Source organism: Camponotus floridanus, unplaced genomic scaffold, assembly GCF_003227725.1.
Source record: "Camponotus floridanus strain SB8 unplaced genomic scaffold, Cflo_v7.5 scaffold99, whole genome shotgun sequence".
Lineage (NCBI taxonomy): Eukaryota > Metazoa > Arthropoda > Insecta > Hymenoptera > Formicidae > Camponotus > Camponotus floridanus.
The window spans coordinates 379,375-393,168 of record NW_020229870.1 but is presented as its reverse complement, the minus strand read 5'-3'; the positions used below and the strand labels follow the sequence as shown (position 1 = coordinate 393,168).

Sequence of the window (13,794 nt, the reverse complement as noted above, 5' to 3'; positions counted from 1 at the left end):
TGAATTTTAACAACTAATTTAACGTAAAACCATTAGAGATGACAAAGGAATTGAATTTTGTATGAAGAGAATGTCGAATATATGATATGCAATCTGCGATGGGTATCATTAGAAGCTTTCAGAGATTTACGAGACACACCTTGATAACTTTCGGGAAAATGAAAAAGAAGGAAAAGCCAAAGGAGGACGAGGAAAGAGTTAGAGCAGGAGTGAGAGGGTGGATGAATTTTGTGATCCCCGAGTTCGCCTCAAATATTTACGCTACGCCCGCAACAATGGGAACAATATCGGTTGCTTGGCAACCGCTCTGTTCACAACCAGTTCTACCTTTGCGAGCACACTCTCCCCCGCCCTCTCTCCCTTTTCTCTCCCTTCCCATCGTAACTAACTCATTCTCCCTTCTCTCTTTTTCATCTCTACTCGCTCACTCTGTCTAGCTGTCTCGTTTGGTCCAATCTTCCATTTTCGCATCTCATTGGCCGAGGGACGAAGATGAAGGAACAGGAATGAATAATGCTGTTAATTTCGAATAAGAAAAGTGTTAAAAAGAAAGAAAATTTTGCTGATAAACGCTTAACAATAATCGAGAAACTGAATAATTTTTAACATAGATTTTCTGAATTTCCATTTAGACAAATTTTATTTTTACGGAATTATAAATATATTGCGCGAGAATTTATTTAGAAAGATAAGATATTTATACAAGATATTTGCATATTTAATTTTTCACTTATAAGCGACGAATTATTGTTATAATTGAAAGTTTATAGTAACAGAAAATGGGCAATGGAAAGGTATGTATCATAATTATAATACATTTTTGTTTGTCGGAAAGCATGCTACAATTAAAAATTATTCGATTATTATTTAATTTTGCCGTTCCTTAACTCTTTAATTCTTCATTCAAATTAATCTCTATTGATTTTCTATGTCAATTTTTTAAATTAATCTCATCTGCCAATAGTTACATTTAAAACAAAAAAAGAAATATGACTCGAAAAGGTATTTTTATATATTTTTTAAATAAAATAAAAAATCGCGACTCTTTTTAGAAACTATCAGGAAAAGAATGAAGATGCAAATGGAGCTGGTAGGGCAAAGGTACCGCACATAAAAACGCATAAATAAGGATGAGCACAACGGAATTATACTCGGTGTATGGCTAATACGCTGAATCTGAATATTCAAGATTAGAGAATGAAAAATAAGAAAACTGCGACTGTCAAGCCAAGAAGGAGGGAGGGAACAAAACAAGAAGTCGAGGGGTTGCCACGAGGACAAGCGAGAGGAATGATCGGTATTCGTATATGTGCGTATGTATTATCTGCGTTGTATGTGTGCGCTCGAGTGCATTAGTGAATGAGGGGGGCAAAGGAGCGGAGAGAAATGGGAGGGGAAGGGAAAAAGGGGGTGAAACGGGGGTACAGCAATAACGGGTAGGCGAGAAGAGGAGGGTACAGTGGTGGTAGAACAAGAGGGGAAGGATCAATGCCGGTTGCCAGGACAACCACGGTACCTGATCTTCCTTCCATCCATCCTGGAGCGAGTACTTCTCGCTCGATCTGACCCCGCGCGCATCGAAGGGAAGAGAGAAGGGAGCGAACCGTGGACCGGGGGGCCCGCCAAGAATCCCGCAAGCAGAGAGAGCGACTAGCCGTGCGACAGCTCGCGATTTCGAAGATGAGGATCGTAACGAGAAGTCGTTGATATATACAAGTCTTGGATTTAGCGTGTGCACGAATTTTCCAGTCAATTCCGAGCCGATTGATTCTAGTTGAATTTAATAGTGAATTTAAGTACAAAATTTATAGAAGTTAAATTTATAAGAAAATTAAGTATTGAGAGATTTTTAAAAGGGAAAGAAGTTAAACCAAATTTTGTGAGGAATAAATGAAATTTAATTAAAAAGTAGAAAATATGTTAGAAAATCAACAAAAAATATTTACCAGAAAATTACGGGATGATTTCTCTTCACCGAAATTAAGCAAGCATCGGGTTAAAATTGAAATTGAAAAAACATGGAGCGAAAAGCGAGAGAGGAAGAGAGGAAGAAAAAGGGAGACGTTCCCGGGCAGGCCGGAAATTTTCCCTCGGAAATATTTGCTGCGACCGATCGATTTTCGCTCGGGAAACGATCAATATATCAGATAGCGCGGGGGCGGAGGGTGAGTTAAGGGTGGGATAGAGTAAAAGTATTCATTGTTTCGAAGAGACACGACGCGCGCGTGTTCCTGCGCATTCGGCCGGCTGGCACGGCACGAGTTTTGGCGGGTCGATGCGCCATTGTGTTGCCTCGGCGGCTGCGTTTGCTTTATTTTCGTCTCTTTCTCCTTTTCTTTTTCCGTCTCCTTCTCCATCTCTCTCTTTCTCTCCCTCTCACACGCTCTCTCTTCTTTCATTCTCCTTCTCCCTACCCTTTTTTATGCGTGTGCAGCTTGTTTCGATATATTGCACTCAGTACTTCCGCGCCCACGCTTTCCTCGCACAAGTATGTTCGCTCGAAATATTTTTTGCATCGCATCATGTCGATGTAAATAATCGCAAAATTTCGATAAATAAGGCAATAAAAGTGTCGGAGATTTTTCGCTATAATTGCATCCTTGATAAGATGCAATTTCGGAGAAGACTGAGGCAGATCGATAAAAAAAATCACAATTTTTATTTGTAGTAAATTAATTTAACCTAATATAAATAACGTAAATTTAATAAGAGAAAAATTTTCTAATAAATTATTACAACAAAATCTTTTTTCATTTTCATAAAGGAATGACATTTGAGAGGAAGAAAAAACGAAGGATTAAAACAATAGAGGAAAAAAGGAAAAAGCGAAGAGTTAAAATAACGATAATTCTTGACAGATTTTCTCAATAATATAAATATACATCTTGGCAGAATTAAGAATAAAAAAATTAATAATATAGAATATATGAATGCATAATTTTTTAAGAGAATGGAGTCAATTTTAACGAAATTGTTATATTATTAGCTTTCGAAGCCGGATAAAAAATTATCTCGAATCCTCTATTTTCTAATCTTTTTCTTTCCCTCTGCCTTTCTTTTTCCCTCTCTCGATCAGGAAAGCGATCTACACAATAATAACGAGATAATACGACGGTCGAATAGAAGCAACAGCTTCTTCGTCGAACCAGTTTTACCTCCTACGCTGGAGACTGACATTTCTTTTCATTCATTTTCCACGCCCACATGCCCCACAATTCGAGCACACGATATTGTGAACAAAAAAATTATTCATACGAAGCTAGCATTATTTTTTTAATGTCACATCTTCCGGTCGATTCAATATCGATTTTCCCTCAAAGAAAATGTCGAGGAAATTAATTACAAAAAAAAATCCACCATTAATGTATTAGAATAATATATTGGAAATAAGTTATATACAATTCTACTGTATGCAAAATTTGAATCAAAATAAAATAAATATCTGTAGCCTTAAATTTTTTAAAAATATTTTATATTTAAATAATATTTTATTATTGAACGAAAATATATACATTTAATTACTAGTTAAATATATTAAAATATTACATTTCATTAAAATATTGAATTTTACTGTTTATTTTACTGTTTAAATTTATTGTTTAAACAATAACGATATGGTTCCGGAATATCGATAACAAATTTATTTAGCGAGCACCAATTCCGCTGATAAGAAAAGCGAATCATATTCGCACAGGTTTCTAATACATGATATCAAATTCGAAAACTATTCATCATTTTTTTCTTTTACTCAACGCGACGGACAATTCTTTATTCACACACTTTGATTATCCTGTACCACTCGATGCGACCCTCGACTACCGATAATTTCATCAATCGACGCACCTTGACCTGTAACGTCAATAATTTTATTCGCTTATATACGCGCTAGAGAGAGGATAACCCTGCGATTAAAAATTCATTGAAAGATTTTATTAAGCGCAAAAAACACGATGAGATTCAACGCTGCGCAAAACTTAAATTTGCATTCAGCTTTCTTTAAATAGACTTAATTTATCAATCAAATACAATTTGAACTTTAATTTATCAGTTTGATTGATATCGAACAAGTGAACGTGGTCTATAACTATCTAAGATTGAAAGATAATGTTATTAAAAAATTGAATTATAGTTCAATTGATGAAAAGCAAGGCGAAAAAATAATATTTCAAAAAATCACATGAATGCGACTTAAAAAAATACGATGATAAGTATTATTTTTCTTCGGTTTTCATCTTTTTAATAATATTGACGTTCGAAATAAAATGCAACTAACATTTCTAATCGAGTTTCTGAGCTCAATTAATGAGATTGCAAGATTGTTATTTTTCCAATAAATCTTTGTGACATTGTAAATTTGAATCTTCTAATATAATATTTCTTTTGTTCCAATTTTTATTTGTATTTTCTTTTTTGAAAATGTATTGTATCTATAAAATCACATATATTTTAACAAAAAGTTATACTCTTAAAATTAATTTTATACACGTATTTAATTTTTGTTCGATTAAAAATACAATTTATATATTAAATTTTAATATACTTTAAATATTTATCTAAACAATTTTCTAAATATGAATTATGTATTGATTACACATGATGCAAGATTCTTGAGAAATGGCGCTTTACGTAGGTGCATTTCGATTGTGCTCGGATCTGGCCGATTTTGCAACATTGTATATACGTCACGAGTGTTACCTGCGAGATAAGTACGCCGGAAGTGCGTAAACACCGTTATATTTCATACTTAAAGTCGCACACGTCGTGCGATAAACCGGAAAATTTTCCTAGATATTTATTTGACACGAGATTGAAAAAAATATCACATGAGTTTCAATCAAAATATATAAATAGAATTAAAGCCTTTCTCTTCAAAATATATAAATAGAGTTAAAACCTTTCACATATAAAAAAATTGTATATATGGAATAAGCACACATTGAGAAACATTATTTGACGAGAAACGTTATTCGATTTATTACATAATATAAATGATATGTAAATTATAATACAAATAATAAATCACAAATATCGAAAAATATCTTATTTTTAAATTGTGAAGATTCAGATTGTTAAGAATAATTGCAAAATTCCCAATTTTATTATTTATATATTTTCATATTTTTTATATTTGCATATTTTCATATTACAACGACAGATTTTTAATGTGCGGCGAAGAAGCAAGACAAAAATTAATTTCTAAAGACGGCAACTGGCCAATATCGACTTTTCTGATACCAGTGCAACAATTTTATGCATCAAAGCGTTCAGTTAATCCGCGACCCTTGTACAATTACATTCATTATTTACGATTACGATGCATACACATGCGTTACTATGTGCCTGGTTTTCCCACGGATCACGTGTTTACCTCATATGCGACAAATATTCACGTGTATTTCAACGAGATGGATGCAATGACGAGTGCAATAAAGTGAAATGATGCTATCGCTTCGATAAATTACAATCCATATTAATTTTAGAATATTTTTTATACTCATTATTATTATTTTTACTTATTCTTATATATCTCTTATGATTTATTCTGAAAATTAAAAAATAGGCGCGATAAGCGTACATACAGAAGTAAAAGATGATACTTAAAACTATTAAATTTATCAATAGTAATTCTAATACAATTCAAAACATTCTAATATTATTTGTAGTAATCCCATTTCTTTCAGAAAATTACTTTCTTAAAATATTGGATTTCTTTTATAAGAAAATTATAGTTAATATTGTTTTACTTGTAAATTTCATAAAATTATCGCAATTTTTTTATCTAATTAAAATTTTAAAAATCATTGACATATATATTTTAATATATTAGTCGAAAATTATTTCATAAATTTTGCATTGTTGAACGCCTTTATTATTTTATTAAAACGCGAAATAGTATATATAATATACTATACAGTTCCAAAGGGCGAGGGAAATTTAATTTGAGTTTATCAGTAGGGTCCAAATAGAGATGGGAAACTATCAATAACAATCATGTTTTTCATCTAATTGATGAGATAAGACTAACTTACTCATTTACAAAAAATATCACTTTTAAAGTTATTATTTGCAACAGTAATATTGATATAAATAATTTAATCGGCTCGTAATTAAAATTCTAATGCAGAGAGAGATAAAAAAACTAATAATTATTTAATTATATTGTAATGCGTTATAATATTAATAAAAAAAGGAAAACACCGTAATATCACGCCTATTATTATTCTCTTCCCGTCTTCCCATTTTTCCTGACAGCCTTATAGTTTACTTTCTAATTGCGTATAATAGTATGGTTTGTGTTTTCCTTCGTATTCCAATTGAATTACTCAGCAAGAAGTTTGTGTTCGACATTGTTGAGTAAATACAAATCTAAATCATATCTTTTCGTTTTATTCGCACAATTACGTGATAGATAATCAAAATAAATCTTCCCGAAATTTTGATTAAGATTTAAAATAAGAAATAGAAATTTTTTATGGCTTTCTGTACTTTCGCGAGTTTTTTCTGATCATTATTTAAATTAATCGGAATTTTTTCACTTGAAAGGCAGACATTTTCGCGATCAATTCTTGCAAATTCTCAAGCAGATAATCTTTAAATATAATATAAGTCTTATGCAACGCTTAAAATATTGCAAAAACAGACGCACAAGTACTATCGGGAATTTCATTGACGTACTTACCCAGATACAAACTTCACTGTATGTCGGTTTATCTCTCGATTGCTACGTACATATAAGACTTTCACAAGGGAATATCTGCATTTTACTTCATACATTGAGCTAAGTTCAACATCATAAACTTAAAATGAGACTTATAATAAATTTAAAGCAAGCAAAGATAGTGCTAGATAATACTTCTGGTCCAAAATTATTAAACATATTTTTTTTCTTAAACAAGATATGAAATCTCTTAAAATACTTTCCTACTTCAATATTACTAATAAGGAAACTTTCTTTCCTCTGCTTAAATATACTTTTGTGCTCCAAATTTATTAATATCTTATAATAAATTCAAAGCGAAACTGATGCTAGATAATACTTTTGTTCCAAAATTATTAAACATATGTTTTTTTCTTAAACAAGATATGAAATCTCTTAAAACTACTTTCCTGCTTCAATATTACTAATAAGGAAACTTTCTTTCCTCTGCTTAAATATACTTTTGTGCTCCAAATTTATTAATATCTTATAATAAATTCAAAGCAAACGAAACTGATGCTAGATAATACTTTTGTTCCAAAATTATTAAACATATGTTTTTTTCTTAAACAAGATATAAAATCTCTTAAAACTACTTTCCTGCTTCAATATTACTAATAAGGAAAACTTTCTTTTCTTTGCTCTAAACTTTTGTGCTCCAAAATTACTGATATCGAAACTCTGTCCTCTATTTTAAATGCTCTGCTATTTTAGTTGTTAATAAAGAGAAATATCTCCTTCTGCTTCAAAATATTTTTCCTAATCCAAACTTATTATTGAAAAAGCCTTTCTTATTCCAAAATTACTAATGAAAGAATTTTTCATGTGCAATCATGAGGAAACAAGATAATTTTGACAACAGTTATTATCACAAATACTCCAATTCTTCGACGATATATATAATATAATATTTTTTCCTACAAACTTGCTATCTTATGAAAGAATCGAAAGATGGTTACCAACTGAGTGTCTCTATCCACGCAGTTCTACATCTGCACCTGCAGAGTCCTGATCATGACAAAGTGGCACAACCATGAGAAACCTCTTTAGCCACTTTGTTTCGCAAGTAACAGCATCTAGACGATTAATATTATATCTTCAACAACACCTTTCTCTCTCTCTCTCTCTCTCTTTCTCTCTCTCTCTCTTTCTCTCTCTTTCTCTCCCACCTCTTTAAAGAATTGCTTCTCTCTGTCTCTTTTACACTCTCCGTCTCTTTCTCTCTCTTATCCTCTCGTCATCAACAGCTACGCCATCGTGAGATTCCGGTTTTGAAGGTGCTCACCTATTTTACTTCTCGAAAAAGGTCGACCAGGTCACTCTGGCCAGAAAAGTTAAGGGACTCACTTGCACTCACCGGTTCGCCGACGAGCGTCACATCTCCGCGTCGCTGAGGACGTTGTTGGTTGCCACCTTTCTTCTTTTCGTCGTCGTCGTGCTGATAATTCTCCTCGACACTTTGGAGTAATCTGACTAATCAGATTCCCCTCGTCGTCTGGAGTGATATCACAACGGCGTCGCAATGGACAAAGCCATCTTGATTGGGGCACGCACGCACAAGAGGCACGATCTATCTCTGATCGTGACGATCAGATCCTCTTGTCAGCACTGGAGGCGACCGAATGGGAGCCCAGCATGACGGTATACCAGCATAGCTTGATGGCGCCACAAGACGACTGCTGGTCGTTCCCATCCCCACCTTGCTTCCTACGATTATTACTTGCAAAAAGAGTCTGATAAACTTTTCGCGTACTCTTTTTCTGAAACACCTTGACACCGACATGGACCAAGTCCATTTAAAGGGTTTCGAGTGGTAATTTTGAATTATGACGCAGATGGACAGTCGGATGTGACCTTGAAGAGCGGCTTGTGCCTACTGGCGGAAAGTAGCGCCACTTCAAAGGCGGCAACTTTTAAAGTCGGAGATAAGCTGCTATTTTATTTGGAAATAAGTCGATTAAAAAATTTTTATCTTTCATTCAAGCCACAAAGATAAAAGGATCTACAGAAAGGATCTATTACAGAACATGACGAGATAGTGCTGTCCTTAATTCCGCAAATTTTGCATCAATTTAGTTCGAAAAAAAGAAATTTAAATATAATTAAAGTAACATTCTTAAAATAAAGAATGATGGCGATAATTGAAAGATATAATATCTTGTCGTAATGAAAAGTAGTTCATCTAATTGAAAATAAAATAAAAAGTAAGGATCTGATATAAAATAAAATTAGAAATAGAATAAAAAAAGAAACAACTAATTAAAATAAAATAAAGCAAACACTATAAACATGAAAATCTTGATAATTTGACGCCCATCGGATATTGAGATTCTCTTAAATAGATTTTATTTGAGAGCACTAAACAATTATTATCTACACTCTACAACAAGTAAATCCTTCTGCCTTCGTTGAGACGCTCATCCTTACTTTTGCTCCGAGAAATAACTGTATTGCGAAAAAAAGGATCGCACGATATTTCTCACAAATAGCACAGTAAATAATTTTCTTTCCTTCTTCCAATCCCTTCTCTCACATGTTCTTTCTCTTTTTCTCACATGTTCTTTCTCTTTTTCTCACATGTTCTTTCTCTTTTTCTCCTTCCATCTCGCTTGCTCGTTCGCTTTTTTCGAAAGTAGGTAAATTCTTACTGTGGCACATTGTATAATAGATTCTTAATTATGTATATAAATAAGTCGTAAGTCGATGCTTCGTTTAGATTATTAAATATATATATATATATATGTATATATACTGTATATGTGTATATGAATATTCAATATATCTTTATGTTGTATATAGACTAGAACTCCTCGACACATATCACATACTAATATTGACTATCGTGTTTCTGGACGAGACTCGGAAACTCTTCGCGTTCCAAGTCCTGGCGACGTTTTCGTCCTTCCGATCCTCTATCACGAAAATCGAGCATTCTGAGCGAATCATCATGAATAAAATCATCATGAATTTTTTCCTCGAGCCTACATATATTTTTATTCGCAAGTCTGAAAACGGACTTTGTGCTTATTCTTTGTTTAATCTTTCAATGCTGAAGCGATTATGTAATCGGTCTTCGAAGTGCTATCTCGGCGAGAGTCGGAGAGACGAAAAACGCGCCGTCGTCTTATTGCTGCATCATTGACTTTAGGATCGTGACAGTGTCAATTGCTTATTAATTGCTAATACTTTCGCAATACTTTCGCAGTAATTTCGCCCTTCATTAGGACTTCAAAGTAATCCTGAATTAATTTTTTTAATTGAAGTGTCACTCGAAATTATGGTATATTTTATTTCTTTCCGTAAAAAGAGAAGTTTTTCTCTAATTTTAATTCATTAATTCTTATCTCCTATCAATGTCTCTTTATATATATAATTAACTTTTGATTATTTTGAATTTATCTCTTCTGTTTTTGCTTTACTTGATCTTATGCATCTTGTTATTTTTACGGAAGAAATAAAATGATGTAATTCGTTCTTTCGCGTCTTGTTTTTTAAGCAAATATAAATTATTTATGTATTAATATTTAAAAAAGATTACTCCACTCTTTTTTCTCTCTAGAAGAATTAATTAAGTTCCAATAATACTCTAATAATTAATACTTTCATGTAGCCGAAGGCATTTCCATTTTAAAAAGTACTCCTTCAGCTTAGGAGACTCTTGGACGCATCTTACACTATCAATCTTAGACTTAGGCCTGAAAGATTTGCAAATACTTTGAATCCTCTTCTCTCGCTATTGTATCGCATTTTATCAATTTAATTCTGTTGGCTCGAATTCGTACGGTCGATTTACGTTGTTCACGAGAGAAATTCTTAGATCTATCGCGAAGAAAGTAGGAAGAAATAATTGATTCTTTAATTCGACTCTCCGCTGGCGACTGTACCGTCAGTCGGGGGACCAGTCACGATTTGAGGATCGTTCGTAGGAAGCCCTTGCATCTCCGGCACCCCCTGGAATAACTTGCCGGGGAATCCCTGCAGAAGGTCGTAGGAGACCGGGGTGGGCGGTAAAGCGGTGGTGTGTGCATGCGGTGATTGCAAAACGGCTATCACTCTCCGGAGCTCCTCCAGCGCGTTCCCTGCGACGGCGATTAATTTGTCATTAATTAATCAATATGATAAGCGTTGAAATGATGACAGTTTAGTTTTGGCTTGGCTACATTTGAAACATACAATTTAATTTTCTTGTGAGAAATTGTTTTAAAAACTTTATTAAAACTTAAATTGCTTTCTCGCGTTTAAACACTTTATTACCTTGCATGAGAATATAATTTTTCGCCAGGAGAAGAGTGGCTATTTTCGACAGCTTCCTCACCGAAGGACTATGTGCGTAAGGGATGACAGAACGAAGTTCGTCTAAGGCGTCGTTCAAATCATGCATCCTTCTACGTTCTCGGGCATTAATATTCAACCTTACGCTTTTTCCTTGACGAGTCGTCTTCGATTTCGGTGGACAGTTCAATCGCGAACCTGTTGGTCTGAAAAAGAAATCACACACGCCAGAATTATTAATTACATACATTTCATCGGACGTTCCTTACAAAAATACATTTCGTCCAATTATTTTATTATATATTTATGTCCTCTTTTATAATCTTATACGTGCAATTTCCAGTTGAATTTTCATTTTTCAATTATTTTATTCTTACAAATTGTCAGGTGACTTTATTCTTTTATTTTTTTCATTTATCTTAAAATTTTAAAGTTAAATTAAATTGAAAGCAAACCTCTCATCCGGTCGATTCTCATCGGACAACGCGCTCGACGAAGCATGCGGTTGAGGTTGTTGTTGAAAGTAAAAGCCACCGAGGCCCACGGCACCCAGCGGAGTCCTTCGTCCTGGTGCGCTCTGAGTGTGTTCCGATGAGTATGCTGTTGGTGGACCCGAGACACCTGGATGTGAGGCCCCTGGTGTCGAATATACGGATTCGAGAGCCGCTGCCGATTGTGGAGGCAGTGGATGCTGAAAAAGGGTTTTTCGTTAGGAATATATTAGTACTTTTATTAGTTAAATATATATTTTATATTTTCTTTTTTATATCTACAATCGTTACTTACGACGTTGCGATGCTCCCAGGCCCAGGTAGGATGGGACGCTGTGCGTTGCCAGGATCCTTGTTGCAGATGCGCCTCCGGCAGACCTTCTCTGCGATCGTCGTCTTCTGTTGAGCTGCTTTCGCCGTCGTAGGATCTCATCTTTCACTTTCTCGATTTAATCGACGAATTCTCCCTCTTTTTTCTATTCAATTCCTATATTTGCAAATTCCAGTTTTACATTTTTCAAAAATAAAATGGTCCTTGACTTCGAATTTATATTCATATTTATTTATTTTGAAACCTTTCGCTTTTTCTATAAATAAATTTTAAATATCGATTGTATCACACTTGTTTTATTTAATACAGTTATTTATTTTCACATTTCTCGCTGGAATTTATTTTATTATTGCAGTTTTTCTCAAACTTCTCACATATTTTAATTTCCGCGAATAATTTCTCTCATGAATCTATTTCATGAATGTACAAATTTTTTTCTGAAATTTTTGTACGTTTCACAAGGTAAATCCTTATATTTTGCCCGACAAAGTTGATTTTTAAAAATTTCATATTTACGTTCTTGATTTCCGAATAAATTTCTATCTTCTCATTTTCGCATTTATTAGCGAGCACCACCGCCATTCGCGGGGCGTCATCGGACAGTCTAACGCAATCAATAGCAAGTGGAACACTTACCGACGACGATTTTTTTCCCCAGCCCCCGCGCGTTTCGCGGGGTGCAGAATACGATGCACGACGATCAGCAACGCTTTTCGCGCATCAGTGCGCAGCGTCAAATCATCCCTCTGTCCGTTTTTCTTCGCACTTTTTCGGGAATACGGGCAATCGGGATTTTGAGGAATCCTGATTGTAAGGAGTTGCCAGAGCCTTTTATTATCTTGTTTCCCCAAAATCACTCAGAGCCAATCACAGCCATTTTAATTCAGCAGGAATCGAGGCTCGATGACCGAGGAGAAAAATCTCGCAAACAGTTTGGAGATTTTTTTCCATTCGCAAAGCCTTTATTCCACGGGAGTTTTGACCGTTTTAAAGATCTCTTGTCTTTTAATAATGATCGATAATTTTGTCTCTGATAAAATTATCACGTCCGAACGAAGCACATCAGGGGCACACACGCGTCTCCTTCGTTGTTTGGCAGATCTTGCGCAGGAGAGAGCGCAACCCCTAAATTAGTTTGGTCGTCGTATACGAGGGTGCGCCCGTTACAACCGAGGGATGCTGCGCTGGACCCATCGGCTGGCGTACCCTGGTGGGTCAGACTAAAAATCCTCTTTGAACCATGTTGTTACCATCGGGAAAGGAAATTCGTATCTAAGATAAGCAAGAGAAGTCGCTAGTTGCCGGATATATATTGCATGCAAAGAGATGCTGCGCATTTAGTTCTAATTTATAATAAAAATTATTCTCATATAAAAATTCTTTAGTAGAGGTAATAATTTGAAAGACGAGAATTTAAAAAATTGTTGAAAAAGAAACGTGATTAAAAAGTTAATAACCAATAAATTAAAAATTAGTAAGATGAACAAGACAAAATGAACTAATTTAAATTTTTTTATTGGAGAAGAATTTTGCTCCAAAATTGCCAAACATTTTTTAAGAAAATATGTATTGTGTTTATAGAAAGAGAATAATAATTATTAATAATTAAATTATTTATCGTACTTCCAGTTAATATTGTAAATAACATAATTAAAAAATATAAATCGATTAATGTGAGTTGTATTTATTAATGTAATGGGGTATCGCAACAATGCTTATTATATCAGTATTAAAATATTCATTTTACTTTATGCATTATATATATTATACTTTCATCCCTTTATTTTGTCTCTATTTCATTTTCAAATTACATATTATTATTATTATGTTTAGCAAGAGTTTCTCAATTTTTTATTCTTCTAAAGAAATTAATATCAATCTCTCGATGTGGCAATTTTAATAAATTTCTCTTTTTTCACAGCAATCGTTGTTTCGTTCGATTTATGCTGTGTTTACAATCCATACATACATTGTCGTTGATTATGATTAACGGGCATGCATTA

General features: G+C 33.8%; 2 protein-coding genes across 3 annotated transcripts in view; both read right to left on the bottom strand.

Moving 5' to 3' along the window:
- LOC105255026 overlaps positions 1–8,737 on the bottom strand; it is a 30,490-nt gene extending 21,753 nt beyond the window's left edge. Inside the window, exon 1 of one of the 2 annotated variants that reach the window (XM_025415139.1) lies at positions 8,045–8,737. The gene's annotated coding sequence lies outside the window, so the exon portion shown is untranslated. The remainder of the gene's footprint in view (positions 1–8,044) is intronic. The other variant, XM_025415138.1, reaches the window with a different exon arrangement.
- A 1,356-nt stretch (positions 8,738–10,093) lies between these two features.
- On the bottom strand, positions 10,094–12,883 carry LOC105252147 (class E basic helix-loop-helix protein 22). The gene is made up of 5 exons (XM_011259417.2): positions 12,428–12,883; positions 11,756–11,947; positions 11,425–11,660; positions 10,952–11,175; positions 10,094–10,776 (listed from the first exon to the last, which is right to left on the bottom strand). The coding sequence occupies exons 2-5, from the start codon at positions 11,891–11,893 to the stop codon at positions 10,553–10,555; spliced, it is 822 nt and encodes a 273-aa protein (XP_011257719.1). The 5' UTR covers positions 11,894–11,947; positions 12,428–12,883; the 3' UTR covers positions 10,094–10,552.
- Positions 12,884–13,794: the final 911 nt, after the last annotated feature.

Excerpts from the sequence above, each read along its gene's own strand:
- LOC105252147 (XM_011259417.2), bottom strand. The coding sequence starts at position 11,893 with ATGAGATCCTACGACGGCGAAAGCAGCTCAACAGAAGACGACGATCGC. Across the intron at positions 11,661-11,755 it reads CCTGGGAGCATCGCAACGTC|CATCCACTGCCTCCACAATC; the intron begins GTAAGTAACGAT and ends ACCCTTTTTCAG. Across the intron at positions 10,777-10,951 it reads AAATTATATTCTCATGCAAG|GGAACGCGCTGGAGGAGCTC; the intron begins GTAATAAAGTGT and ends TCGCCGTCGCAG.